This window comes from Harmonia axyridis, chromosome 6, assembly GCF_914767665.1.
Source record: "Harmonia axyridis chromosome 6, icHarAxyr1.1, whole genome shotgun sequence".
Taxonomy (NCBI): domain Eukaryota; kingdom Metazoa; phylum Arthropoda; class Insecta; order Coleoptera; family Coccinellidae; genus Harmonia; species Harmonia axyridis.
This window is the reverse complement of record NC_059506.1, coordinates 6,994,377-7,021,829: the sequence shown is the minus strand read 5'-3', so window position 1 is coordinate 7,021,829 and position 27,453 is coordinate 6,994,377. Positions and strand designations below refer to the sequence as shown.

The 27,453-nt window shown below is 35.1% G+C and overlaps 2 protein-coding genes and 1 long non-coding RNA gene across 4 annotated transcripts; all 3 read right to left on the bottom strand.

Moving 5' to 3' along the window:
• Positions 1-451: 451 nt before the first annotated feature.
• On the bottom strand, positions 452-10,578 carry LOC123683025. The gene is made up of 8 exons (XM_045621924.1): positions 10,550-10,578; positions 9,707-10,482; positions 7,561-8,196; positions 7,246-7,494; positions 4,407-4,481; positions 4,261-4,341; positions 3,897-4,105; positions 452-2,790 (listed from the first exon to the last, which is right to left on the bottom strand). The coding sequence occupies exons 1-8, from the start codon at positions 10,576-10,578 to the stop codon at positions 1,315-1,317; spliced, it is 3,531 nt and encodes a 1,176-aa protein (XP_045477880.1). The 3' UTR covers positions 452-1,314.
• Positions 10,579-10,891: 313 nt separating this feature from the next.
• On the bottom strand, positions 10,892-11,502 carry LOC123682714. The gene is made up of 3 exons (XR_006747857.1): positions 11,439-11,502; positions 11,180-11,380; positions 10,892-11,108 (listed from the first exon to the last, which is right to left on the bottom strand). It is a non-coding gene; the product is annotated as an uncharacterized LOC123682714 (long non-coding RNA).
• Positions 11,503-24,001: 12,499 nt separating this feature from the next.
• Positions 24,002-26,787, bottom strand: LOC123682706. Of its 2 annotated transcripts, none has more exons than XM_045621466.1 (2): positions 26,218-26,787; positions 24,002-26,136 (listed from the first exon to the last, which is right to left on the bottom strand). In XM_045621466.1, exon 2 carries the CDS (start codon positions 24,897-24,899, stop codon positions 24,189-24,191), a length of 711 nt encoding a protein of 236 aa, XP_045477422.1. In that variant the 5' UTR covers positions 24,900-26,136; positions 26,218-26,787; the 3' UTR covers positions 24,002-24,188. Both variants share the same exon structure in this region, with proteins under 2 accessions (XP_045477422.1, XP_045477423.1).
• Between the last annotated feature and the right edge of the window lie 666 nt (positions 26,788-27,453).

Here is a 27,453-nt window from a genome sequence, read left to right as displayed (position 1 = left end):
AAAGGTTAATTTTTTTTTACATATATCACATTATTTGATAAATTTATCTTTAAATAAAATTTTACAAATGAATCCACACATATAAACTAGAGTACATCTACTAAATTTTGATTTTTGTTCACTATTAATTTTGGAATAACTATATTTAAATCTTCAAGCACAACACTTTGAGGTAAAGGAGATTTTGATGAAACAAATGATTTTAGATTATCCAAACAATGTGATGTCAAATCCTCTTCACAGTTGGAACCTACAGAATGGGAGGACATAAAGTTATTCAAAGTAAGGCATTTGAAAGAGGACATAAACTGGCCAATATTTGGATTAGTGTTCCTTACACCTTGCCCTCGGATATAACTGAAAAAATTTTCAAGGCAATCTTGATTGAAAGCATCAGTCAAGATATACTTTGTTTTTTTCAGTTAACAATCTCCTTTTGAGTTGAACGAAAGCTTTCAGAGTAAAAATATTTATTTTATGGTAGGTCCCACCACATTTCTTTTGTCATCCTAAAAATACATTTTTTCGAAAATTTTGATTGATTTTTCCCAAAAGATTTCATGTTCTGATTTAATCGTTATTGGCTCCTTCAAAAACTTACCCTGTTTATTTCGAATCTGTGATACATTGAGAGAACGAATAATTTATCCAAAAATAAAATGAATTCGGCAGTGTCTGCTGCTTCGGAAGGTAAACTGCATTTTTCTTTAATATACGAAAGGAAAAAAAAATTGTTTCAGTATCATTTTAAAATAAAGATGGATCTTGATTAATAAATCAAGTAGGAATTTAAAGAATAAATCATCATACAAGTAGTTCTTCATTTCTGCAACGCACCACATTTAGAAATTCTTTTCATTAAACTTCCTACAGTGTTGCTGAACACCTGTGTGCACAGCTTTACCTTCATTTCATTAATTTTTTCAGGCAGAACATGTGAATCAGTTGATGGTTCAGATATGTCCGAATTATAAAATTGTATGATATGGCTCCATTCTGCTTTTTTTGGGTCATCGTCTAATAAAAAATGTGCATCTTTTGACAAGAGATTGTTCTTTAAACCTTCATTGAGGTAAGGAGTATCAAATAAAGGAACAATCTCTTTGTTGTCCACAAAAAAACCAAAATGGTCATAATTCACATGTTCCTGTCTTCCTTCCTGAAGCAGCATTTGCACTGTCTTTGTGTTGGTGATGCCCTGATCACAAATTGTGACCACAACATCCAACCCAATTAATTCTAATTCTTTTATGAGTGATTTTATTAGCGATGTCAATTTATAAGAATTAATGGCTCCTCTGCTGAATGTGAATGCTAAAGGTTGTTCATGAGACTTGTACCATAGTATAAAGAACCTGTCCTGGAAGATGTCATAAGGGCAGCATAAACACTATGGCTCAACAACTGGGTTGCTAACTTTACGTTCATTTTTTGAAATGAGTTAGGGTTGAGATGTTTATCTGTGAGTTTCAACAAGGCTTTTCCGGTTGAGCTTTTTTTATCAATATCATACACTTGTTTTATATCTGAGAAGCAAATATATTTTTCATTCAATATCAAATTAGTGTTAATGAAATTATTTCTTACTGACTTAATGAGATGAGGGACATCAAAAAATGCAAAATATTTTCTTTCATTTAAATGGAAGTATGGTTTCGTTTTTTCAACTCCCAATTGTTTAAACATTTTTTTGTTTGTACTTGACAAATCGCAAACTATGCCTATCGTGTCTAGTTTTGATCCACGAAGTTTTTCCAAAGCCTTCTTAATGATGAGCAATAAGGATTCGCATGACACCCCATCCTCCGATACAAAAAATGCAATAGGAATTTTCCATGTGCTGTATATTCCCCTTATCATCAATACAAGAGCCTGGCTTGCAGGAGAAGATTTTCTGCCGAATTCTCCCAGATCTTCAAAACCTTCTATCATGTCCGTGTGTTTATTATAATCTATATTCCTCTTTATGCTCATTTCATCGAACATGAGAATACATTTTTTTTCACGAGGCATCATGGAATCTGCCTTCAATGACAATTGTAAAAAAATTTTTTTATTGAACCCAGGTTTGCAATTGAAATTATTTATCCATGATTTCAGAGTTGAAATCCCTGGTAAATTAATTCCTTTTTGCCGTAAATATCTATAAGTTTTAGGGCCCCTATAAAAGAGGGATAAGGCATCCCGTTTCTCGCTTGCTTGCCATGGGGATTTCGCCCTATGACGTACCTGCATATTTATTAAAGATTTTGCGAAACCGGTTATAGATGCTTCTCCAAATGTTTTTGTATGATGTTCAGCATTCATAATTTTCTTTTTAGCATTTCTCAATTGCACCTTCGTGTTATTGAGTTTTTTCCTGCTGTTCTCCAATTCAAGTCTCAGCCGTTTGTTCTCCTCTTCCAATAAACGATTTTTCTTTTCACTTCCAATTGACTTCGTTGGAAGATTATAAAGATCTCTGAGCCAATTTTCATCCTCCTGTTCATGAAGAGAACCATCTGAAGAAATTAGATCAATCTCCATGTGATAATTTCGGCCACTTGAATTCTTTTTTGACGGGCCCGGATATGTTTTTGTAACCGGGACAACATTCATGTGCGCTATTGGATTATCCGAATTTTCCGTATCTGACTCACTTCCTGAGCTTTCATCGCTGATATAGCGGAATGGCTCAGCATTTAGCGGCAATTTGGTCGATTGGGTGAATATTTCATTGAAATGTTTGCTACATATCAGCTTTCTTTTCAATGAATTTGGGCTCAAATCAGCCAAAACAGCATTACCTGAAACCGCAAAATTATTATATTATTAAATACGGACATGAGTAGTTTCAACTTTTGTAAAAACTGTTGTGTCATAGTTCTGAATTATATAATTTATTGGTATACAGGTAGTCTGTAAAAAGATGGAATTCGTAATAATTGAGGCCTATATTGTTGTTGTCCCATTTTCATATCTATATTATCATTATTATAAAATGCGAAGGACTTTAGGACCTGATTCCTCGATGAAAATTACTTTGGGAACTTAATATGATTATTTTTCGAAATCGCCCACCTTTCCAAGGTGGAGCTCCTAAAAGTGCACTGAGTAACGAACTCTACATATTGTGAAGTACTATGTGGATGCATGTTCTTCGCATAACTCTTTTAATCATTTAACTTCATATTAGGGGTTGACAATAATAAAACTGGCTGATTTTTTTGCAATATTTTTTCTGTGTGTTTAGATTCCAGGGTAGATTTAAAATACAGCGACATCTATATCTATTGGGTCAGCACCATCTGTTATCGAGGTACGTCTTGTCCGAAACCTAAGTATGTACCAGAATCAAGCTACGACATGCTTCGTCCTGAAATAAGCTAAGACGTGCACTGGATGGCAAATCCCCAGCGACATCTATTGGTGCACTCCACGCCATCAAATTTTAACCCCGTATGGTTGGATTACTATCCTTCTTTATACTATGCTTGTACAAACCTTTAATAAAAAAAACATTGGCATGATCGGCTATAACAGCCTTTTTTTCATCTCCATAGTTCTCGAAGCCAACAATTTCGTGTTTATAAGGACTATAGGAGATGAAAGTTTGTACACTCATTTCATCAAATATGAGTGCACAAACTCTTTTTTTTTTGCATTAATCTTATAAACAGTCTTTTTAAGGTGCTCCATAATATGAGCATTCACACCAGGTTTAAATTCTAGCTTTAGCAATAATCTCCTCAACGTAGCACCTGTTGGTAATGCAAACATTTTACTCAACAGGCGATACCCTTTGAGAGATGATATAGATAATGCTAAAGCTAGAATTTTTTCATCAATTGAGAATCTCCTTGCATTAAATTGCCGCCTTTGATTCCTTATTTAACTGGCAAAAAATCCAAGGTTACCTGGTTGACAAAGGCAGCCAATTTTCCAAATAAATTTCTCTCCATAAATTTTTTTGCCTCGTTCATCCTAGTCTTGAATTTGTAGAACTTATTGGAGACCATGTTATATCTGCGTTTCGATTTTTTCAAAAGATTGAACAAAATCCTTTCTCGTTGAGACAAGTTATATTTGGAAACTCTTAGTTGCCTCAACAATGATTTTCCACTACCTAAAAAAAAAAGATGATTATTTCAACTGGAATAATAATTATGAAAAATTTTATTCATTTACAATTGCAATCAATTTGTATGGAACATTGACGCATGGGGGTAATCATATATTATACAATTATTAACTTTACAAGAGAAATTAAAAGGTACTTACTTTCAATAACAGGCCTCTCCTCATTATTTACAACTAGACAAGTTCCCTGGAATTCCTCTATTTCCAAAGGCTCATTCGAATCTAGAAGATAAAAATATAAATGAATTTATCTTTAATTTCTGAAATACAATAAAATCGTGACTCACCTTTATGTATAGGTTCTTGGGCATGATCAATTTCCATAGAGACTTCCTGCATTTCTGGATCAGTGCATACAGTACCTACAAAAAATTCATCTTCTTTTTCAATTGTGTTTGCATGGTTTTTTATTGAAAGATCTTCTATTAATTTTATGCTTTCAATAGGAGGAATACTAGGAAATAAATTTTTTACGTCGAATGAAATACATTTGCAATTTCTAGATAACTTAATGTGTTTAATTTTATTCATTAATTCTGTACTATTTTTTATTGAGAATTTGGCATGAAAATTATTCTCCGTTTGGATAATCGGTATTAATTTTTCGATAATTTTGAACAAGGAGCGGTAATGAATAATACTACTGGTCTAATTGGATGATTTTCTTTATGGAGTTTTATCAATGAGTATAATTTCGGCGTTTGAGGATTCATCAAAATAATTTTATATTTTGTTGTATTCTGAAAAAGACTGACTGATTTATTTATTATATCTTCAGTTTATTTTTGAAAATTTTCTGTAGGGTCTTTTTTAATAATTTTGAATTTATCTGGTTCTGAAGAGGAAATGGTATTATTGATATATTCTTGTCTGGGAATGGCTATTATAGTGTTTCCTTTATCTGCACGGGTATAGATAACATCATTCGTGTTGCTTTTCAACATTAGTGATTTTACTAAATTATAAGTATTTGGTTTCCGGTATTCATCTACTTTCTTTTTTATCTGTTCCGCTAATATGTGCTTGTCAAAATTTGAATTCAAGTTATTATTGATCTATAAAGATTTTTTTTTTATTCATTTTATATTTTTCTGCAAGTCCATTATAATAAAATGTTTTTGCTTTTATTTTATCACACAGTACAACTTATAGCAATTTCTGAATCTACAGCTAAATATTCTGAAGAATTTTGAGAATTATAATCTAAATTGTGTTTGAAACCTTTTTCCAATAGATTAATTTCTTTTTTACTGAATTCAATTTTAGAAATATTAATGAATTTGGGATAAAATTTATGATTAGGATATTTCTGGTTCCTTGAGATATTCTTTTTTGTTGAACTGTTTTTGTTATTAATTAAATTGGTTATTTTCTTTTCTGAATTATAATTTTCTTATGAATAATGAAATCAATTTTCTCTCTAATTTCGAAGCCATAATTTTCTCCTCCACAGTGAAGCGATGCTGTCTGCCAAATCTTCCTGCTTCTCTTAGCTGACATTGGATGAATGTGGAGGCAAATAGGCTCAACGAAGCAATCTTCTCTTCCAAAAACAAGTTCTCAGTAGATCGTTCAGCCAAGTGTGACCTTGTTTTGAAATGGTCTTTTTTTCTCGTCATCCTTCGAAGCTGGGAAGAAATCTCTTTCACCATAGACAAAAGAGGTTTTTCTTTCAAATCATAAGCTGAATGAACTTTGGAATTAAATTCTGAGCATTTGATATACCTATAAGGACCAAAATTTGTGATATCTAACGAACTTCCTGAAAATATGGTTATGTTCAAGTTATGATGCAGCAATTTAGTCAACTTTCATATAATAAAATTCGCAAAATGACAAACTACCTCTCGATGAAGATCCCAATGCGACTGGTACCACATGTCGGAAAATATTTCATCTATCTCGTCGAAATATTTAAAATACCTAGGTGCTTCCCCAGAACCTTTGGAGCCTATATTGTCTACTGACTTCATATAAAGCCTTTTCCACTTGAACTTGCACTGTTTGGAGTTGAACCTATAGTCGCTACCTATGGGTAATCAGGTTGCAGATTTGCACATTTGGATTTTCCATTACGAACATTCTCATTATTTCTTCTTATTTCATCACATGACTGATTTGTCCACTACCTGTTGAAATTATGAATGAATAAATATATATCAAACGTACCAAAAACTTTGTTGAGTGGAAATGAAAGCACTGTGTGTTTCAATTTGAAAATAGGTTAACTCAATTTTAATAATTTGTTTTATTTTTCGATGTTTTTATACCTCTCTGTTACGGTCTCCTCATAGAACAAGTATGTAAAGAATGAAATGAAAACTCTCATGATGAAATTAACACTGCTTTTAGAGACCTCATGCGGTTATTTACGGAATTATAAAATGGGCGCTCGAAAATTTGAAATGCTTCGTATTGAAATTATTTTAATTCACTTCAAGATTTTTAATGTGAAAACAAACTACGTACGGAAATAAGATAATAAGCATTTCCTTTTGAATTAGCTATATTACCATTATATTCCAGTACGAGTTCCTTCACATCCAATACCTATATTTGACAAGATTAGGGGCTAAAATTCAGGGAAAACACAAATTCTCATAAAAAATCATCTATTTGAAGTTTACATTTTTTCAAATATTTCTATGCCAAATTTTTAATTGGATCACACATAACTCCAGAAGTTTTGAATTTTATCAATAATAATGTCCAAGTAAGAAGTTGTTTATTAAATGAAATTTTTTTTAAATTTTGTATCAGTGCCCCTCACGATTGCATTAACACACTTACACCAAAAATATATAGAGCATTTCACAAATAATTTACATTATTATTATTACTAATATTTTATCCTAAGTAAACAAGATTTTCATGTCCAATTTTGTTGTAAGAAGAGTACTTTCGAGGCCTTTTCAGGCTTGAGGCTGCTTCTTTTTGTATTGATGACCTGGCCAGCTTTGGAAAACACCCTCTCGCATGGTACAGATGTGGCAGGAACACACAATCGTCGCTTCATTAATATGTATAAATTTGGATATAAGAGTCGACTTTCGTTCCACCACTGGAGAGGATCATCTGTTCTTTTTATGAGTGGCTCATTTAAATATTTATCGATTTCAATAATACTAGCTGCTGTGGGATTTCGGACCATCTCTTTTTCAATTTCCTTTTCGAACTCGGCCCACACGTTAACATTAGTAGATTGACTCGATGTTTGTGGTATTGGTGGTGGTTCTTCATCCACAAATAATGAACGGAGTTTTTTCTTAATGGAGTTGAGGCACTGATGATATTTCTCCTTATGTAAAAATGCGTGCTTCTTAAATCTGGGATCTAGTAGAGCTGCTTCAATGGCCAACGTGTTGTTCTCAATACCTTAAAATCTCTCATTTAATTGGTCACGGAGAGTAAATACTAATCGAAGATAGTTATCAGGCCCACTTTGACTGATAGCTCTTTCCACTTGAGTTTTCATTATTTTGACCAGAACCATCACTTTGGAAATTGACACGGATTTTTCAGTGCTCATATCAACAGTCACCTCATAACATATCTTCAAAATTTCCACGCACTTTTCTAACAGAGTCCATTCATCATGGGTTAAAGTGTTGAGCCGAGGTTGTTCAATGACCAGTGCACTAACAACAGCATCTTTTATTTTGAGGAGTCTGTCCAGCATACCATATGTTGAATTCCACCTCTTGACAACGCTCTGATTTAGTTCAAGAATGGGTAAATTCATCTGTTTTTGTATTGCAGTAAGTCTGATACAAGATGAGGAACTATGTTTGAAGTATTGAACTATTGCCTTCACTTTATGCAACTGTTCATTTATAGCATCCAAGCTATGTTGAACTGTTAGATTCAAGGTATGGGCAAAACATGGAAAATGTCTCCAGGTTGTCGAGTGAATGGCTGCCGCTATATTAGCAGCATTACCCGTTATTATTTCTGTAATCTTGTTCGCAATACCCCAATGTATGGTTTCATTAAATAAATTAGATACATTTTCGGCAGTGTGCCGCTCATGAAACTCAGTGCAGCCCAAAAGGAAGTATTTCAAAGCCGTGTCCTTATCTATGAAATGCGGTGTAAGAGCTATGTAACTTACATCATTTAATGATGTCCAGCCATCTGTGGTTAGACATATCGCATCGGCCTCGGCTATCAATTGTTGCACTCTTTCTTTGGTCGTTTGGAAAAGTTTTGGAATTAAACTATTCGATACGGTTTTACGTCCGGGTAATGTATAAGTTGGTAAAATCATTTTATATATGTTTCTAAATTCAGGCTCTTCTACTATAGAAAAGGATTGGAATCCTTTTACAATGAATTTAACCAATTGTTCATCCAGCTGTTTTGTTTGACTGATTGGTAAAGGTCTGATAGACCTTGCAAATTGAAATTGTTGTTTGCACGCGTGGGAGTGCAACTTGGTGGCTTGTTTGTGCGCTGGCAGATTCTATGCGAGTTTGAACAGTAGCTTCGGCCACTGGGTTTAAATGTGTTGCTGATGGTCGTTCTAATGATACTGTTCAATGTAAATTTTTGAAATGTCTATTTAAATTACCAGTGCCATAACTCAAAACTTTTGAGCAATACTCGCATTTAGCCTTCTCATTGCTTCCATATTGCGCTTTTCTTTCTTGTTATATCTGACATTGTTCTAGTAGAAATAACTGAAAGTAGCCAATAATTCATGGTCCCACTGGAATTTAAAAAAAAACAGTTTTTGATTATAAAGGTATTGAGTCTACTTGATGAAGGTAATTCAATATAAATATCTAAAAATCGACAATTTCGTGTCTATTGCCATTCATCAGATAAATACCTTAACTTTCAGTTTTTTCAGTATCTACCATAAATCTCGAAGAATATTCGAATATGATCGAGTCGGTCGGATGATAGAATCATTTTGAGATCCGTGACCCGATCGTTCTTGTATAGGTTATAATCGAATCAAAGTGATTCGATCGATCGTGATCACAGATAACAGAGTAGAATAGATCGGACACTGACGTTCTACGATGGAAAACACTGTTTTTTGAGCCCTCATACGGCTGGAGGCTTACATAACTGTGGTATTACAGCATTCTGTTATCTGTGTATTACAGATACCTACATTGACAATATATTGAATCCGCACTTGGCGCGAAATTCAAATTAGTTCAATCATTAGCATTATAGGAATTCATAAATAAAATACAAAATTCCTCCTCTCGCAAATTCTAGGAATAATGTAAAACAATTTATCGAGTGAATGCCTGAACAAGAAGTTGATATATTGTCCAGGCTTGATTAAATTTCCGAATTTATATTTTTTACAAAGTATGAATTCGGAATCATTAACATTCTCTGAATAACTCAACAAATTGATTTTACATTTTTTTTACAATTTTTTATAGTTTTTTTTTAAATAATTTTGATGATTGCATCTGCTTAATTTAGTGGCCTCGTGCAAAGTTGTAACCTTGGGAATATCTATAGATGAAAAATCTTGCGAAGCAGGAATACCTCGTGTTCAGCCAATAAATAATAAGCCATTATTAAAAAAAAAACAGATGAACTTACCCCATTTAGAAATCAATTTCATCATTGACCCGATGGCTGAAAACCTGGATGCACAATTTCACCTTCATCTTGTTGATCTTCTCAGGGATCACATGTACATCTGTAAGTTTGTTTTTAATTCTTAATGTTTGGTCTGATAAGTTCAAATGGTAAAATTGCTCAATATGAGACCACTTGGCAATTTTTTTCTCCCCATTCAAAAAAAAATGTGCTTCTTCAACAAGGAGGTTGTTCCTCCAACCCTTAAATAAATGAGGAGTATCAAAGAGGGGCACTACCTCCTTGTTATTGATTAAGAAGCCAAAATAATTATCATCCACTCCCATTTCCAAGCAAAAAGCCTTTCTTTCTTGGATTAACAGTTTTATGGCTGCTTGGTTATTGGTCCCTTGGTCACAGATGGTGGCCATAACATTCAATCCGATTTTTTGGCACTCTCCAATCAATTTTTTGATTAAATCTTTCAAAGTTATACTGGTATTGGGACCTCTACTGAAAGTGAATGCAAGAGGTTGCTTGTATTGCCTGTATAATCCCTTGAGGAAAAATACATTGGCATGATCAACCAACCTTGCCTTTCTTTCAGATCCATCATCCTCCACTCCTATGTTCTTATCAGCAACTTGATCATACTTCAAATTTGTGGACAATGACATTTCATCAAAGATAAGAGCGCATACTTTATCTTGACGAGATTTAATTCGACTCACGGTATGTTCAAGTTGCTGAAAAATGTGAGCATTTAATCCTGGATTGAATGTTAATTTTTCCAATAGTCTTGATAAAGTTCTGCTTGAGGGGAGGCAAAATAATTTATACAAGAGACGATAACCTTCAGGGCTCGCTTTGTATAATGAACTTTTTCATCAAATGTGAATCTTCTAGCATTCCGTTTGTGATTTTTATTTCTAATCTGACATCTGATGAAATTGCATGTAGCTTCATTTACTTGGCTCAAAACATTTTGAGGCCCAGCATTTGCTAATAATTTTTGTGCCTAACCCTTTCTTTGTAATTTTGAATCCTATATTTCTGCTGATTCATTTTTTTTCTCATGTTGCAAATGATTTTGTATAGAATTTGCTCCCTTGCATAAAGTGCCTTTTTCTAGTTCAGTTCAATGTGGTGTCAGCCCCCTTTTTCTTGGAACATTCATGCAATAGCTATGATCTTGAGGAGTCTATCAGAATAAAATAACTAATAAAACAAAAATATTTATAATAGAAACACAAATGGGATAATCCTAAGTCAGCCTTATAAAATAAAGTAAAGAGTTTCTCTTATTCAGAATTTGTATTGCACTTATTACAGTAACATGGTAGATGTTAAAAAATCTACTACTTTACATGTTCCTCTGCGACCACCTCTTCTGTCGACGTGGATATATCTATTGTTCCTTCTGACAGGGGATGAACAACCTGAAACCCAATATATATATACATATATATAAATTTTCCTGAGTTCAAGGTACCCCATTTGAAGAACTTACATTAATGTCTTCATTGAAGTCAAATATCTCTTCAACTTCATAATCCACCCCTCTTTTCTGGACATCCGGGATCAATTGAAGCACCTCGTTTTCTACTTCTGTCAACTGAATTGATGTAGGTGGACCCCCTCCTGTCTGTCTTGAATGTTTCCTTATAGCGGCATCCTTGGCTTCTGCTCCCTTTTTCAAATCTTGCCAAGTCTGTTTGGAATAAAAAAAAGCATGGAGAATCAGATTGCAATCACAACTAGGTACTTACCTAATTGGGTTATTCTTCTTTTTAGTTGTTGGGATGTTTGTCCGATATACATCTCATCACAATTTTGACAGGGTATTCTGTATACAACACAGCTTTTCTTTTCAGTTTCTATCCTATCTTTCAAATTACTATAAAGTCTCTTTAATTTAAATTCAGTTCTAGGTATCACTTTGATATTATCAGTTTTTAATAAGTTTATTAAGGATTTTGTCATTACATTAATCAGTGGAATGGAAGTAAATATAATTCTCTGATCTAAATTGGTGGATGCGATTTCATCGTTATTCTGTGGCTGTCCAGAATTCGATGAATTGTGTATCAATTTCTTTAAGAGGTTCTTGGGGTAACCATTTTCAAGCATCAACTGATATAATAGTTTCATATTCTTCTCCTTTAGAGTCGGGTGTGATATCCTTTGTATACGATTCTTCAATCCTGTAACCATATTGATTTTTTGTCTCTGAGGGTGGTTGGAAAAATAATGCAAGTATCTACCTGAGCTCGAGGGTTTTCTATACCAATCAAGAATCAGTGTATTGTCAGGTCTTCTAATGACTAGGGTATCTAGGAAGGGCACTCTATTGTTATTTTCTAATTCTATGGTAAATTTGATAAACTCACTCTGTCTGTTGAACTTTTCAAGAGTGTAAGAGGTCTTATCACTGGGAACTGCACAAATGATGTCATCTACATATTTTTTAAAAAAAGGCATCTCAAAGGGGATATCTGTTAGGATGCCATCTAGGAGGAAATCCATCACTATCTCTGCAATGGAAGGGCTGAATTTAGACCCCATTGGGGAACCTAGTATTTGGTTATAAAAATTACCTTGGAAGATGAAATAGTTTGAGTTAAAAAGAAATCTGATGATGTTTATGAAGTCTTCCTTTGGTATCGTGGTGTGGCTGCTGATGGATTCCCATCTGTGTTGAATTGCAGACAGAGCTAATTCTAATGAAATATTGGTAAAGAGGGATACTACATCAAGGCTGATGAGGACATAATCTTCTGGTAGGTGGAATTCATTAATGAAGGTGGAAAAAGAGAAAGAATCTTCTACGTAATATCTGCCTCTAGAAGCACTCAAATAACTTGAAATTATTTCGGATATATAACCTGATATCTTAGATGTTGGTGTATTTAAAGAGGAGATGATGGGTCTGAGGGAGATAACAGGTTTATGGACTTTAGGTAGTCCATAAAATATTGCAGGAATGGAGTTGTAACTGTACAAAGATTTTCCTTGCATTTGGGAAATATGACCACTTGTTACCAATTTTTTAATCAATGTGTTACCTTTAGTTTGTATAGTAGTTGTTGGGTCTCTAGGTAGTCTTCTGTAATAGTCAAGATCATTGAGAATTCCAATAGATAGTTCTATGTATTGTGACTTGTCCATAATAACTGCTACGTTGCCTTTGTCTGATTGTATTACCAGTAAGTCTGGATGTTCTTTGAGATATCTTTTACAATTATAAAATTCTCTCTGTAGTACGTTTCTGACAACTTTATTAGGTTTAATATTATTCGTTATAATGTTAGTGGCCATGGCGCGTTTTATGTTCTTAGCATCAGGAGGTAAGGAGTCATTGAGGTTGATGACATTCTCAACATGAGATAAAAGTTTCGGAATTGAGATTTCTTTCCTAGGAATGTCAATGCTGAATTTAGGACCCAGCGACAAGAATTTTAGAACTCTATCTGGGACATTTGTTCCACTTATATTTTTAACCCACCTTTCTTGTGTTCTGACTTTTCCCAATTGTGCATCTGTCAAAGCTCTCACCTTATCCAGATTTTTTTGTTTCGTCAATGCAAACTGTCTATTATACTTGTTGTTCTGATAAGAGAAAAAATGGTTAGTAATATCTTCAGGAAGTGCATGCTGAATGAGTAGTTTAAGTCGTTCAACTTCTCTTTCTATTCTTTTCATTTTTGTTATTGTTACTGTAATTTCAAATTTTAAGAACATGTTTAATACCTTGTTCTCCATGTTCACTGCTTGTCTGGACGACACCTCGTCTGTCACAGATCCATATAATTGACTGAAGTTATTGGTCATGTGTTTAGGATGTAAACCTAGCCTTTTACACTCCAACAGGAACACCCTGCGATTCCGCAACGCTGCCAACTTGATGTTATTAGATGACCATGATTTTAAGGTCGATGACATTTCCCTTCCATACCGTACACGGATTTCAGCATATATATATATATATATATATATATATATATATATATATATATATATATAAATCGGGTTCAAAACGTCTTTCGACGTTGTCCGATGCCTAATTTCCACGTCAGACGATCACTGCATTGATCTTCAGTAAGGTTTCTTTCACTCATCGCTCTCAATATTCCTTCCTTCCAGGTCTTCCTCGGTCTTCCTCTTTTCCTTCGTCCTGCTGGTATCCACTCCATAGTTCTTTTAGGTATTCTCGTGCTAGGCATTCTCTGGATGTGTCCGTACCAAATCAGCTGTCTTCTTTCAATGTCCGTTGTCAGAGATCCTTCCACACCCATTCGGAGCTTCACTTCTTCATTTCTTACTCGATCTTTACGAGATATTCCCAAGGATCTCCTGAAAACCTCTATTTCCACTGCATCCAGTTTTCTTTTATTTCTCTCTGATATTCTCCACGTTTCGGCTCCATATAGAAGGTTGCTGTTAATAAGCGTTTCATATATATTGAACTTCCGCTGCTTCCCTATTTCTTGAGACCAGAATATTCCATTGAGGCAACCAATTGTTCTTCTAGCCTGGGTTATTCTCTTTTTTATTTCTACGTCGTCTTTCCCTGTAGTATCGAAGACAACTCCCAGATAGGTGTATTCGTCGGATAAATTAAACAAATCAATTTCGCTAACAACATTCTTGGATTCTCTGGATTTTCAGATATATTATTTTCGATATGTGCAATATAATCAGAGTAATCTCTTTCAATCAGTTTCTTACATTGTTTACGAAGAACAGAAAAATAAACATAGTCATCGGTTTTACGGAACTTTTTATGAGCTTTAATCTTTCTTTTCGTTAACTTAATTGATTCAAAGGAAAACCAACAGGGAAAACCCTCGGGTCTGATAGATCTTTTCGGGAAATATTTCTCTATCATGTCGGTGTCGATTGCTATTACTGAAATTAATTTTGTTTTTATGTGAATTATATATCATTTTACTTCCTTACCTTCGTTACAAGTGAAGGCGGACTGTAAGGCATTTCCTCCATCTCCACAAAACCCATCAATTATGACTTCAGTTTTCAACCTCTATGCAGTTTTTCTGGCGATAAACTCCGGAGTGACGGAATACCAACTCTCTGTAAAAAAAGTGAGATCAGAGAATGCCGATGTAACTTATATTCAAAGTATAAAAAGAAAATTATTTATAACTTACCCTCGTCAAGCTTGATTCCTTCGTCGAATCGACTGAAGCGAGAAAATCTCTTAAACTTAAAATCAGTTCTGAGTCTGTCCGTATTCGGAGTTGTCGCACCTAAGAGGTTTTCAGTTGGGTGCTGAGGACCCTGTTGTCAGCTGCGATCTTTGGGTCGATGATCTTTCCTTTGCTTTGGAGATATTGAGCAATTGCCGGTTCTAATCCCACTCCGATGCCTCCCTCGCTGCCGAGGTTGATAGCAGTCTTCTCTATTAAGGTAGATCTATTAATGTTTGTTTCAAGTTTGGAGCCCTTGTAGTTGGCCCAGGATGCACCGCCAAGTGCAGTCTGTCTCACCTGAGCGCAGAATGCCAGATCGGGGTAAGCACTAGCTTCCATCCACTTTGGGCGAGGATTTACCACACAGTAGTGATGGATCTTGATCTCTTCCTCTCGCTTTACTGTAGCCTCCAGTGCACGATATTGATCGGTTAGTTCGTCACCCTGAGAGAAGACAGAATGCAACGTACTGGCCTGTGTCTCGCACATGTCGTGGAAATTGAGGGACATTCTGAGTGTGGACATCATATAGTTTTGAGTCACAAGGTCTATCTGTGATTGGACTGCTGTATAGATAGTGGTATGTGCTCTGGATTCTCCCTCACTGTGTAGTCGAATTATTGGCCGGAGGAGTGCCGATCTGTTCTCTATATTATTGCCTAATATCTCTGCTAATATGGGGAGCTCCATACTAACCTCTGCAGGTGGCGCGATGGGAGCACGGGACGCTCTAGCAAACATAGCCCCTAGTCTGTTCTTACACCAATCCGTGATCTGTACTCCAGTGGCTCCTTGTTTAGTAAAAGCGGTTCCTGCTATAAAGGCGCAGTACATTATTCTTTCAGGTGATGCACGGTAATACTGGATATCTTTGTACTCTGTATCACTCATCTCATAGAGTTTGATGTTCCCTGATAGGACAGCACTGCTGAGTCCGTCTATGATCTCTTGATGGATATCGTTTGGAACTATTGCTAATAGAGAGTTGACATACATTGTTGTTATTACCCGGCACACATCAGGTGTCTTGGGCATGAGCTGTGTCATACCCATGCCCATTGCCTGAGGGTATTTATGGTAGTACAATTTAACCAGGGCGCGACTCTGTCCAGGGGTGACACCTATATCTGCGATAGGTCCGGTACCAGAAGAATCAATTAGCGTATCAGATGTCTCAGCAATGTCTTTTGCCTTGGGATCGAATGTGTCCGCTCTGGTGGCAATAAGGGCCTGACAAAGACGGGTTCTTCCCGCAATACGGAGGGAACATTTGGCGGCAAGTGTGAACGAGCGTATGTCTGATGAGAGGTCCAGCAGTTGGTCTCGTGCTATCGCGTGCTCAAGAGTGGCCCCGTCTTTCCCCACTTGGCACTGATAGAAGAACTTGAACGTTTTCTCTGCAAAGAGGTAATGAGGGGACTCAGCCGCGATGAATATTAGCTGTTCATCCCGTATCAAGACCTTCTTTGCTGCATAAGCGTTGGGGTAAGTCTTGTTCCAAAGTTCGGTGTCAAGAAACTTTATATGTTCCCACTGAATTTCATTCTCAGCATCCTGTCTTGTGCCTCTGGGGGAGTATACTGTAAGTGACTTGATGGTGCCAACGGCAGTGGATCCTGGGGTTGATGCCCTAGATTCATTAGACGGTGCCATTTTAACAGGGAGTTTGAACTAATAGATGAAATAGTATAGGTTTTATATCACAAAAGCTAACAGCCGGACGGAGATAGTTAACTTATAGCTAATATTTGTGAGGTAATAGAGTCGTAATATCAATATCTCTGCTTCCAATATTTTCTTAAATCTGTTTTTTTTTATTTCAATAGGAATTTTGTATGAATGTCTTCTCTTGATTTTTACCGTTGGATTTATTTCTTCTCTTGGTATTCGATATGAATTTCGTCTCTCTATCATTGTATCATTCAATGTTCCAGGACTGTGAAGTTCCGGAATGAATCATATTATATCATTTTACTTCCTTACCTTTGTTACAAGTGAAGGCGAACTGTATGGCATTTCCTCCATCTCCACAAAACCCATCAATTATGACATCAGTTTTCAACCTCTCTGCAGTTTTTCTGGCGTAAACTCCGGAGTGACGGAATACCAACTCTCTATAAAAAAAAGTGAGATCAGAGAATGCCAATATAACTTATATTCAAAGTATAAGAAGAAAATTATTTATAACTTCCTCTCGTCAAGCTTGATTCCTTCGTCGAATCGATTGAAGAGAGAAAATCTTTGCATCCAATATTTTCTTAAATCTGATTTTTTTTTTATTTCAATAGGAATTTTGTATGAATGTCTTCTCTTGATGTTGACCGTTGGGTTTAAATCTTCTCTTGGTATTCGATATGAATTTCGCCTCTCTCTCATTGTATCATTCAATGTTCCAGGACTTTCTCGGGGAATTCTCCATGAATTTCGCCTCTCTATCATTGTATCATTCAATGTTCAAGGGTGCATCTGCTTAATTTAGTGGCCTCTTGCAAAGTTATAACCTTGGGAATATCTATAGATGAAAAATCTTGCGAAGCAGGAATACCTCGTGTTCTATTTGTTGTCAAGGAAGATTTTAGATTGTCCAAACAAGAACTTTCTGTTTTATCTTCCTGACAATTGAATTATATCCTACAGAATGAACTGAAAGAAAATTATTTATCACTAAAGTTTTGAATGATGCAATAAAATGTTCAACATTCGGGTTAGTGTTCCTCACTCCATGGGCCCGAATATTGCCAAAAAAGTTTTCTAAACAATCTTGATTGAACGACCCAGTCAAAAAATATTTAAATTTGTTCTCAAGAAGTCTTCTTCTCAAATAAAGAAAACCCTTTAGACTTCTAATCAAATTTTTTATACTGGGTATGACAACCAAGCGTTTGTTTTTGGGACAATAGAATTTCATACTCTTCAAAATTTCTATTGCATTCTCCCAAAAAACTTTGTGGCTTGATTTCTTATTCACTGGTCTCTTCATCAATTTTGCAGCAGATTTAGATGCTTTGCTCACATTTAATGAATCAAATAATTCATCTAAGAGAAGTATTAAATCTGCTGTATCTGCAGCCTCCAAAGTGAGCTGAAAAGGATGTTTGATTTCTGAAAAAAAAAATCAAACTATGTTCTTAAAACTAAAAGTATATCATCAATTTTTGTTATTTTCATATTATGAAAATCTTGGAACATCAGCCAATAAATAATAAGCCATTATTGAAAAAACACATGAACTTACCCCGTTTAGAAATCAATTTCATCATTGACCCCACCGAATGGCTGAAAACCTGGGTGCACAATTTCACCTTCATCTTGTTGATCTTCTCAGGGATTACATGTGCATCTGTAAGTTTGTTGTTAATTCGTAATGTTTGGTCTGTTAAGTTCAAATGGTAAAATTGCTCAATATGCAACCACTTGGCAATTTTTTTCTCCCTATTCAAAAAAAAATGTGCTTCTTTAACAAGGAGGTTGTTCCTCAAACCCTTAAATAAATGAGGAGTAACAAAGAGGGGCACTACCTCCTTGTTATTGATTAAGAAGCCAAAATAATTATCATCCACTCCCATTTCCAAGCAGAAAGCCTTTCTTTCTTGGATTAACAGTTTTATGGCTGCTTGGTTATTGGTCCCTTGATCACAGATGGTGGCCATAACATTCAATCCGATTTTTTGGCACTCTCCAATCAATTTTTTGATTAAATCTTTCAAAGTTACACTGGTAATGGGACCTTTACTGAAAGTGAAGGCAAGAGGTTGCTTGTATTGCCTGTATAATCCCTTGAGGAAAAATACATTGGCATGATCAACCAACCTTGCCTTTCTTTCAGATCCATCATCCTCCACTCCTATGATCTTATCAGCAACTTGATCATACTTTAAATTTGTGGACAATGACATTTCATCAAAGATAAGAGCGCATACTTTATCTTGACGAGATTTAAGTTGCTGAAAAATGTGAGCATTTAATCCTGGATTGAATGTTAATTTTTCCAATAGTCTTGATAAAGTTCTGCTTGAAGGAAGGCAAAATAATTTATACAAGAGACGATAACCTTCAGGGCTCGCTTTGTATAATGAACTTTTTCGTCAAATGTGAATCTTCAGCATTCCGTTTCTGATTTTTATTTCTAATCTGACATCGGATGAAATTGCATGTAGCTTCATTTACTCGGCTAAAAACATTTTGTAGCCCACCATTTGCTGATAATTTTTGTGCCTAACCCTTTCTTTGTAATTTTGAATCCTGTATTTCTGCTGATTCATTTTTTTTTCTCATGTTGCAAATGATTTCGTATAGAATTTGCTCCCTTGCATTCAAATGCCTTTTTCTGGTGCAGTTCAATATGGAAAGTATTCCTTTACCTGAAAAACAAATATGTTATTAATCAAATAGAAAGTACTTCTACCTAAAATATTCAGAAAAAGAATAGAAATACCTTAAATTTATCTTGAAGAATATTTAAATATTGCACTCACCTGAAGAAATTCTCCTCTTCTCACTCACCTGAAGAAATGCCGCCACTTCTGCTCGCAGGACCGCTATTTCTTGGTTCAGCCTTAGTGTCAGTTGTGCCATTTTTACGTTCATCATGGCTTTCATGGTTAGGGCTGAAAGCGTCTCTACGATCTAGGATGCATTTCTTTCTGCTTGTAATCCATGCCGGGATCATTTGAATCACATCGTTTTCTACTTACGTCAAATGAACTGAAGTAGGTGGACACTCTCCTGTCTGCCTTGAATGTTTTCTTATAGCGGCATCCTTCGCTTTTGCTCTCTTTTTTAAATCTTGCCATGTCAGTTTGGGACCAAAAGCATGGAAAATCAAATTGCAATCAGAAATACTTACCTTTCCCCATTTCTTCCAATATTTTTGGATACCGGTTGGAACTTTATTTAATTGGAAGGTGATTTTCTCCCAAAGACTGCGCATATTAAATGTAAAACCCTGTGTGAACTTTTCGGTACATAATTCTGGTTGTTCACTCAAGAATTCAACAAGCAATCTTTTTTGGTTGGGACACAACATTCTAGAAATATTATGGTTTTTATAGTTCTAGAGTAACTTACTCGAAACTACTTGGTGATTTGAAATTTTAAATTATTACAAAAATTATGAAGTTTTCCTGTTAAACCAACAATCTAATGATCTAGGCTCAACACAGGATGAAAAAATTTCTTTGTTGTTCTGAAATGAACATTGCCACTCCTCTAATGTCGGGATCGGTTGCTTCTCTAATGTGGGGCTCTATTGCTTCTCTGATGTCGGGATCTGTTGCTCCAGAAGAAGAGTCCTTGAATCATCTTGAACTGTTGGGTTTCTGTCTATTAACGAGAAATTTCTTTCATTAATAATTCCCTGATCAGCATTCATGAATTCTTCATCTTATACTGGTTCTTCAATGTTATTTACCACACAAATATTATGTAGCACACAACATGCCAATATTATTGATACTGCCTTCTTTGGTTGATAATGGAGTACTCTATGTTTTGAGAGAAAGCGAAACCTGTTTTTCAGTAAGCCATTACACCTTTCCATGATGCTTTTTACCCTCTTGAATTGGTTATTGAATCTTTCCTCCTGCTCACTTGAAGGATTTTTGATGGTGTAAGTAACCAAGGCCTTAGAGGGTATCCTTCAAGAAGGAAATGAGAAATCAATAGAAATTCAAGATTATTCAAATATGGAAGTAATAAAAAACCAACCTAAATGTGATTATATTAAGCCTTTTCCGTGTCTGTTTCTGAGCCTTATGGTGCATTCGTAAGCTTTAGATCTTTATTAGCTAAGGTCAAACATAAGGCATCAACATAGGCACAAAAAAACCAAGAGTAACATGCTTTAAAGATTAAAATAAAAGGAATAAAATGAAACTAGTAGTCTCTATTGAATTGTTCATATCTGAATCACCCAGTAGAAAGAAAGTTTCTCCAACGATGAACACGTTGCAAAATGTCTGAAATATCAGACTTGCCCCAAATATAAGGATCATTATTGCTGCCACTCAATTTGGGATTAGCATGCATGATCCACAAATTTTCATCACAAATCTGAAAAGACTAAATAACAATAAGATCATCCAACAAATATTCATCTTATAATGTACCAATTGTACATTCATAGAATGGTAATTTTTCCTATTGAAAAAGACATGTTCATCTTTTTCAGGAGAAACAATTGCAACATGGGTAAAAGATTTCGTTTTCGACGCATTGGCTTTCCTAGAAATATGCAATTATCACAGAGAAGGGCCAAGTAATAAATATTAGCTAACATACTAGACAATTTCATTGCATAGTTGTGTTTGCAATGAAATTGTCTAGTATGTAAGCTGATATTTATTACTTGGCCCTTCTCTGTGATAGTTGCATATTTCTAGGAAAGCCAATGCGTCGAAAACGTAATCTTCTAATTTATGCTATTGTAGGATCTTTCCCATATTATCACTGCAAATTCAAGTGGTCCACATAAAATTCCTTTGGAATTTGATTTTTATATTCGTTCTTTTCATTCGAGTTAGGTATCAAATTCCTTAAGATATCATTCCTTTCTGCCGTTAACCTATTCTTTTCTGCCATCAACCTAGTTTATTCCTTTAAATCCTTCGATATTTGCGAAAGGTGGCCCAATCGCCTCTCTTCAATTTCGACCATTTTTTTCCTATGACCGTATAATATTGTATTTCGCGTCCTTTTGTTCTCTTTCTCTTCCGACTCATCGTTACTTTTAGATCGACCTCTTTTTTTTTTAATTTGATTCTTTTGAATTGCAGTCTGAATCAGGACACTCTGAGGATGATAATGATATCAAGTTTGTTAAATTTGCTTAACTTGATGACTGATTGGAATTAGGGGATTCCGTTGAAGGGGGCAAATCGGTACATACATACTGAATGAAGACCTAGTAGGGGGCAAATTTATGCACTCATTTCTTTTGAAAATGCCCTCGAAGTCATCGAAATATTGCCCAGATACTCTTTCTCCTCCAGTAGATTTTGTTTCGTCCAATATTTTTGTGTATGTCTTTTTCAAATTTCTCCATTTTCTGTCTAATCCATCCTCATTAATGTTGCAACCTTTGCTGTAAAAGACGTCTTTTATATTGGACCATATTTCTTCCTTTTTCATTCCAGGGTTGTCTTCATCCCTCTCCTTTCAACAACAACTTAGTAATTTCATTTTATTACAATCCCATTTCATGTTGGGGTCTCCTGAAATAGCAAACGAAAAAAAAATAGGTATCCTTTTGTTGCAATAATATGAATATCCGTGAATAAGTACGTACTTGTCGACTTAAAACTTTCCACGCTTTCATCGCATGGTTCGATTTTGAAGCATAACCCTCAAAGTATTTCTGGCAGAAAACGATATCTGTAGAAAGTAAATTCTTTCTTAGTACGAAAATAAAAAAAAATTGCGTTCCGATTAGGATATTATTACGAACAGAATATTTTTATTTTTATCAACAACATTAACCTATAACATTTCACGTCGTATTTTGGTGCTTAGCCTGCTGATCTGGAGATCATTTCTTATGTTTTTATTCCTGATGAACCAGGGGGCATCGGTTATTTGTCTTAGGATCTTGCTCGGCATCACCTCTAGGTTATTGAGGTGGGTCTTCGCGGTTTGTCCCCAAACCGTGGAACTGTATAACATCACTGGGAGAACCCATTGAAATGAGCTGATAAATAATATAGGAATAATTTATAGAAAAATAATTTGTTCCTAGTGATACTCAATGATTTTTTCAATTGTTGTTCGCTAATTCATTGATAAATTAATTTTTCAGAAGTGGTGCCCTCTGTGAACGATTTTGGAGGTTGATTCTTCCGTCTTCGAAGAGGACGCTCAATTAATTTTTCAATCAATATTCAACAATTTGAAAATTCAATTTTTATTCAGCATTGGCCTGAGAGTGAATTCAGGCGACGATTCATTCATTTTTCCGAAGATGCTCAATAATTCTTTAATTTTTGTTCGCTAATTTATGAATGCATTCATCATTCAGGGGTGGTATCCTCTGAAAATGTTTCTAGGATAGATTATTTCGTCTGCATATAAGACGCTCAATTTGTTTTTCAAACAGTATTTTTTCTTTTTTATAGAAGACAATGATTTTTCAATTATTGTTCGCTAATTTATTAATCCATTGATTAATTATTGAGAAGTTCAGAATAATTTTAAGGGTCGATTCTTTTGTCTTCAAAGAATTTCAATCAATACTCGCTAATTTAAAATGCATTTATTATTCAGATGTGGCGCCTCCTGAGAGAAAGTTTTGGCGAGGAATCTTTCGTGTTTACAGAAGACGCACAATAATTTTCTCAATTATTGTTCGTTAATCCATAAATTCGTTGATTATTCATTAGTAGCGCCCTCTGAGAATGATTCTAGGAGTAGATTCTCTCGTCTTTAGAGAAGACGGTCAATTATTGTTCTAATTAATGTTTGCTAATTTAAAAATGCATTGATTATTATTAAGCAGTTTCGGTCCCTGTGTTTGAATTTGGGGGACGATTGTTACGTATTCATAGAAGAAGCTCAATTAGTTTATCTTTCAATGTTCGCCAATTTAGAAATTACAGAGAAGTGGCGCCTCACTTCCGAGATTGAGCATGGACAAGGTTCGGAAGTAGTTCTGAGCAACTAGAGAACTTGGAAACAAACCTGATCATTCTTTTCAATCGATTCAAAGTATAAGGCCATTACATTTTTGATGCCCACCATTTCATTTTGACTCGTTTTCTCATTTATTTTTGTTCAACAAATTTCAATGAATTGTATTCTTGGATATCTTCGATTTTTTGAGAATTAATGAAAGCCAAGTAGGCTTTCTGCAAAGGCACTGATATCAGATCAGATGTAATATACATACCTAAGTTCCAGTATATATGTATATATAATTATGTGGAATTCTAAGGGTAAAACGACTCGTTTTTTAGAATTTTACAATTATAATTTCAAAGACTCCTATAATTTAAATTTATGTATGTATATATATTTATATATATATATATATATATATATATATTAATTAAAATATATTACTAGAGAAAGAGCATGAAATTAAGTCCGGGTGATACAGAAACATTATTCCTCTACTTCCTAACTACGGCAGGTCTTCCCAGTCTTTGGCTTTTTTGTGGCCACACTGGTAATCGTTGCCTCTTCATTTTGGGAGACGCGATAAATGCTTTATTCAGTATAGAAATTTCAAGGCTTTCTATCGCCATCCTCTTTTTCAATGAATCAGATGAACTCCTTTTTCTCGCACTCCTCCTCAGCGGATAAGGTGTATGGTCCGACTCATCGAACACCAAACGCCTCCATCTCAATGTTGGCTTCAAGGAGGATTTGGGCCTCCTTGGGGTCGCCATTATTTCGAATTTGTTCTGCTCGGCCGTGGCCACACGACCTGTCCAACATTTGTTCAGTGGTGGCCACTGTGCTGGTTGGAATTGGCGATCTACATCGGAGGTCGTACCTCCAATGTCCTTGGTGGCTGGGGAATATCTGGTCTTTGGTAGAACTTTTGGTAGACCAAGCCTTGCGGACCGTGGATGGGGGCGATCGTTTGCCTCTGGTTTTCAGGGTCTTGTTGAGGCGTTGGTGCAGATTGGGGTATGACTGGAGTACCCAGGAAGTGCTTTCTTCGTTTCCATTGTAATCTGAAATATTTTCTGTCATCAGTTTTAATGTTGATTCGTATCTTGATTCAGAGAATCCGAAGCTTTTAAATCTGGGATCTAAAAAGGTTGCCTGTGTTGACAGTTCGTTGGAATCGACATCCTTAAATCTCTCGTCTATTCCATTTTGAATATTTTGAAGAAGTTGACGTATTTCAGAAATATCATTCACTTCTGAATATTGTACTCCTTGAATATGATCTCTGATCGCCTGCACGAAAACTATTATTTTTGAGAAGGTAACAAACTTTTCCGCACTCACCTCTTTCGTAATTTCATCGAATATTTTCAAGACATTCAATGAATATTTTATTATCTTCCAATCATTCATTTGAAGTGCATTTATTCCAGGATTTCCTATGGCGAGAGTACTGACAACTGCATTCTTGAATAACAAGATTCTTTACAACATATCATATGTTGAGTTCCATCTTGTTGGGCAGTCCTGCTTCAATTTAAGTTCAGGACAATTCAACTGGATCTGTATTTAGCGTAGTCTTGCTAGTGTACAATTACTTCTTTTAAAATATTCCACAATTGTTTTAACTTTCCTCAATTGTGGTTCTATGGATTTGAGGCTGTCCTGAACAATTAAATTCAGAGTGTGCGCGAAACATGGAAAATGTCTCCATGTAGAGTCATTCTCACTGCAGCTACCACCACATTTGAAATAATTTTGAATCAATAAAAGAATGATATAAGGTTTGTTCCTTGTGTATGCACTAAATACAATATTGTACACTAGTGTAGATCGTGTAACATAACTCAGTGATTTCTGGTCTAAACTACTCTCATTTGATGTTCTGTGACTAAGCTTAACGATAGCGACAAATGAATGTGAAGAGATTAAAGGTACACTTAAAATTTCATGCAAACACAACAAACAGATCTATAGATATTTGGGGTAGAAATACAATTAGACATGGAAAAATAATTTATTTCATTTATATATACAATCATGAATTGTCTCTTTTTTTCATTTGTTCCACTAAGCTTAAATTCGATTCCGCCAGAAGTTTAATGCTCTCTGCCAGTGATCCAATGTGTCTCGAAATTTCTTTCATGGCTTGCAAGCTTTCTACATGTAGATTTTGCAAACTTCTTATATTGTTTGGTGGTTTTTTTTTCTCCATTGTCCTATTTTTCTTGACGGTTTTTTTGGCCCATTCTCCAATAATTCTCTCTTCTCGCCACAACCACTCATCAATAGAGGCATAAGTGGCGGTGGCGATAATGAAATATTTTTCCTCTCTTCATTTGAAGAAGTTGTCGGTATTTCTTCTTGGACCTACGATAAAAGAGGTTAAATATTTGGTATATGAATCAGTAACAAAGGATGAATGAAATGGATCTAATGGTACAAAAAATATATGGATTTGCCTCTTTTTACTCACAATTCCTCTTTCAACCTCTGTTACACCTATAACTGCTATTGTGCCTATTATGGCCAGTAGTCTCAACTCATTCTCATTCAGTACACATGAAGGTCCACCTCTACCTGTTTGAGACAACCCCCTTTTGATGGATGCTGCCTTCCCTTTAACTTTGGACCTCCAATCCGCAACAGCCTAAAACAAAGTTCGAACATTAATAATTGGTAGCAAAATCAACATCTGTATAACATTCGTTATTATAATATGTTTACATACCTTTTGCCATTTTGCTACAGGTTTATTTTGGTAACCCATACTATTCAATGTAGTCACTATTTCAGCCCATTTTTCTTCATATGTCTTCCTGCCATTAATTCCTTGAAATTTTTTCGTTAATATTTCTGGATTAACGAAATCCAGAAATGTTGACCACTGCATCGGATTGGTTTTTGCTCTTTTCTCTCAATCCATTCTGCAAATTCAAATAAGAAATAACGATAACCAGAGTATAACAGCAATTGTTATGCTATTGATTGTAGTGTTCACAAAATATAGTGTTTAAAATTTACCTTCGGAGCTTGATGCTATTCTTAATTATCACAAAAAACAAATTTTAAGCACTCGAAGAAAATCTGACTGGAACCTCGTTCAATAGAGAAAAGCACTTGAAGATATTTCGAAATTAAAAAGGAACCTTATCTGTCGAATCAATTGGGTACTCCACTTTCACGCATAAAAGTTGTCCTACTCCATCGTTCTTCTTTTTCTTCTTCTTTTCTTGAAGATAACTTTCATAACGCAATTTTTCAATAATTAATAGAATGAATTTCAAACTTAATATTAAGAATTGTGATATTATGAAGCAAAACATTCAAAATTATAACCTCAAAATCGAAATCATTCAAGTGTCATAATATGACGCTTAAGACTTGATCACGTGGTAAAAGTAAACCAATCAAAAACGTCGTCGGACTTTTCGTAATGACAACGAACCCTAAAATTTTTCGTTATCGTCATGAGGTCGTTCTTTGCTTCGGCAAACACGACTATTGCCGAATCCCTTTACAGAATAACGAACCGAGCAAAACTGTCGTTTCGTCACGTTTTCGCTTCGCTTTGCCGTTACAGAATCCCACCACAGGTCGTCTAATCTGGGTGTTTTCGTTATGTTTCTTACTTCTCTATTTGTTGATAACCATGAGGCGTTACTTTCCTAAATGCTTTTCTTCGGAGATCTGTGCGATGAGTTCGTGACAAGAACTTCGCTACATGACCGGTCTAATTATGTATTTATGTATTCACCGTGAAGAAGAACAGGTTACGACCTATATAAAAGAGGAAGAAGAAGAAGAAGAATATTCTTCCTTCAAGTTTTTATTTTATTTGCTTCTGTTGTTGATAAGGTATAAGTTTGATTCTTCTTGTTTTAATACCTATTTGTTTAATTTCATTTTTGTCGAAGATAATGCCCAAGTATTTAGCCTTCATTGTTTATTCTGACTCTGATTTTTG

What these genes read in the sequence shown, in the direction of transcription:
- LOC123682706 (XM_045621466.1), bottom strand. Translation starts at nt 24,899, where the DNA reads ATGAATGATTGGAAGATAATAAAATATTCATTGAATGTCTTGAAAATA.
- LOC123683025 (XM_045621924.1), bottom strand. Translation starts at nt 10,578, where the DNA reads ATGCTAGAAGATTCACATTTGATGAAAAA. An exon ending in GGAAAGAGCTATCAGTCAAA is followed by an intron (nt 7,495 to 7,560) that starts GTGGGCCTGATA and finishes AGAGATTTTAAG; the next exon opens with GTATTGAGAACAACACGTTG. An exon ending in CCAAGAACCTATACATAAAG is followed by an intron (nt 4,342 to 4,406) that starts GTGAGTCACGAT and finishes TTTATCTTCTAG; the next exon opens with ATTCGAATGAGCCTTTGGAA.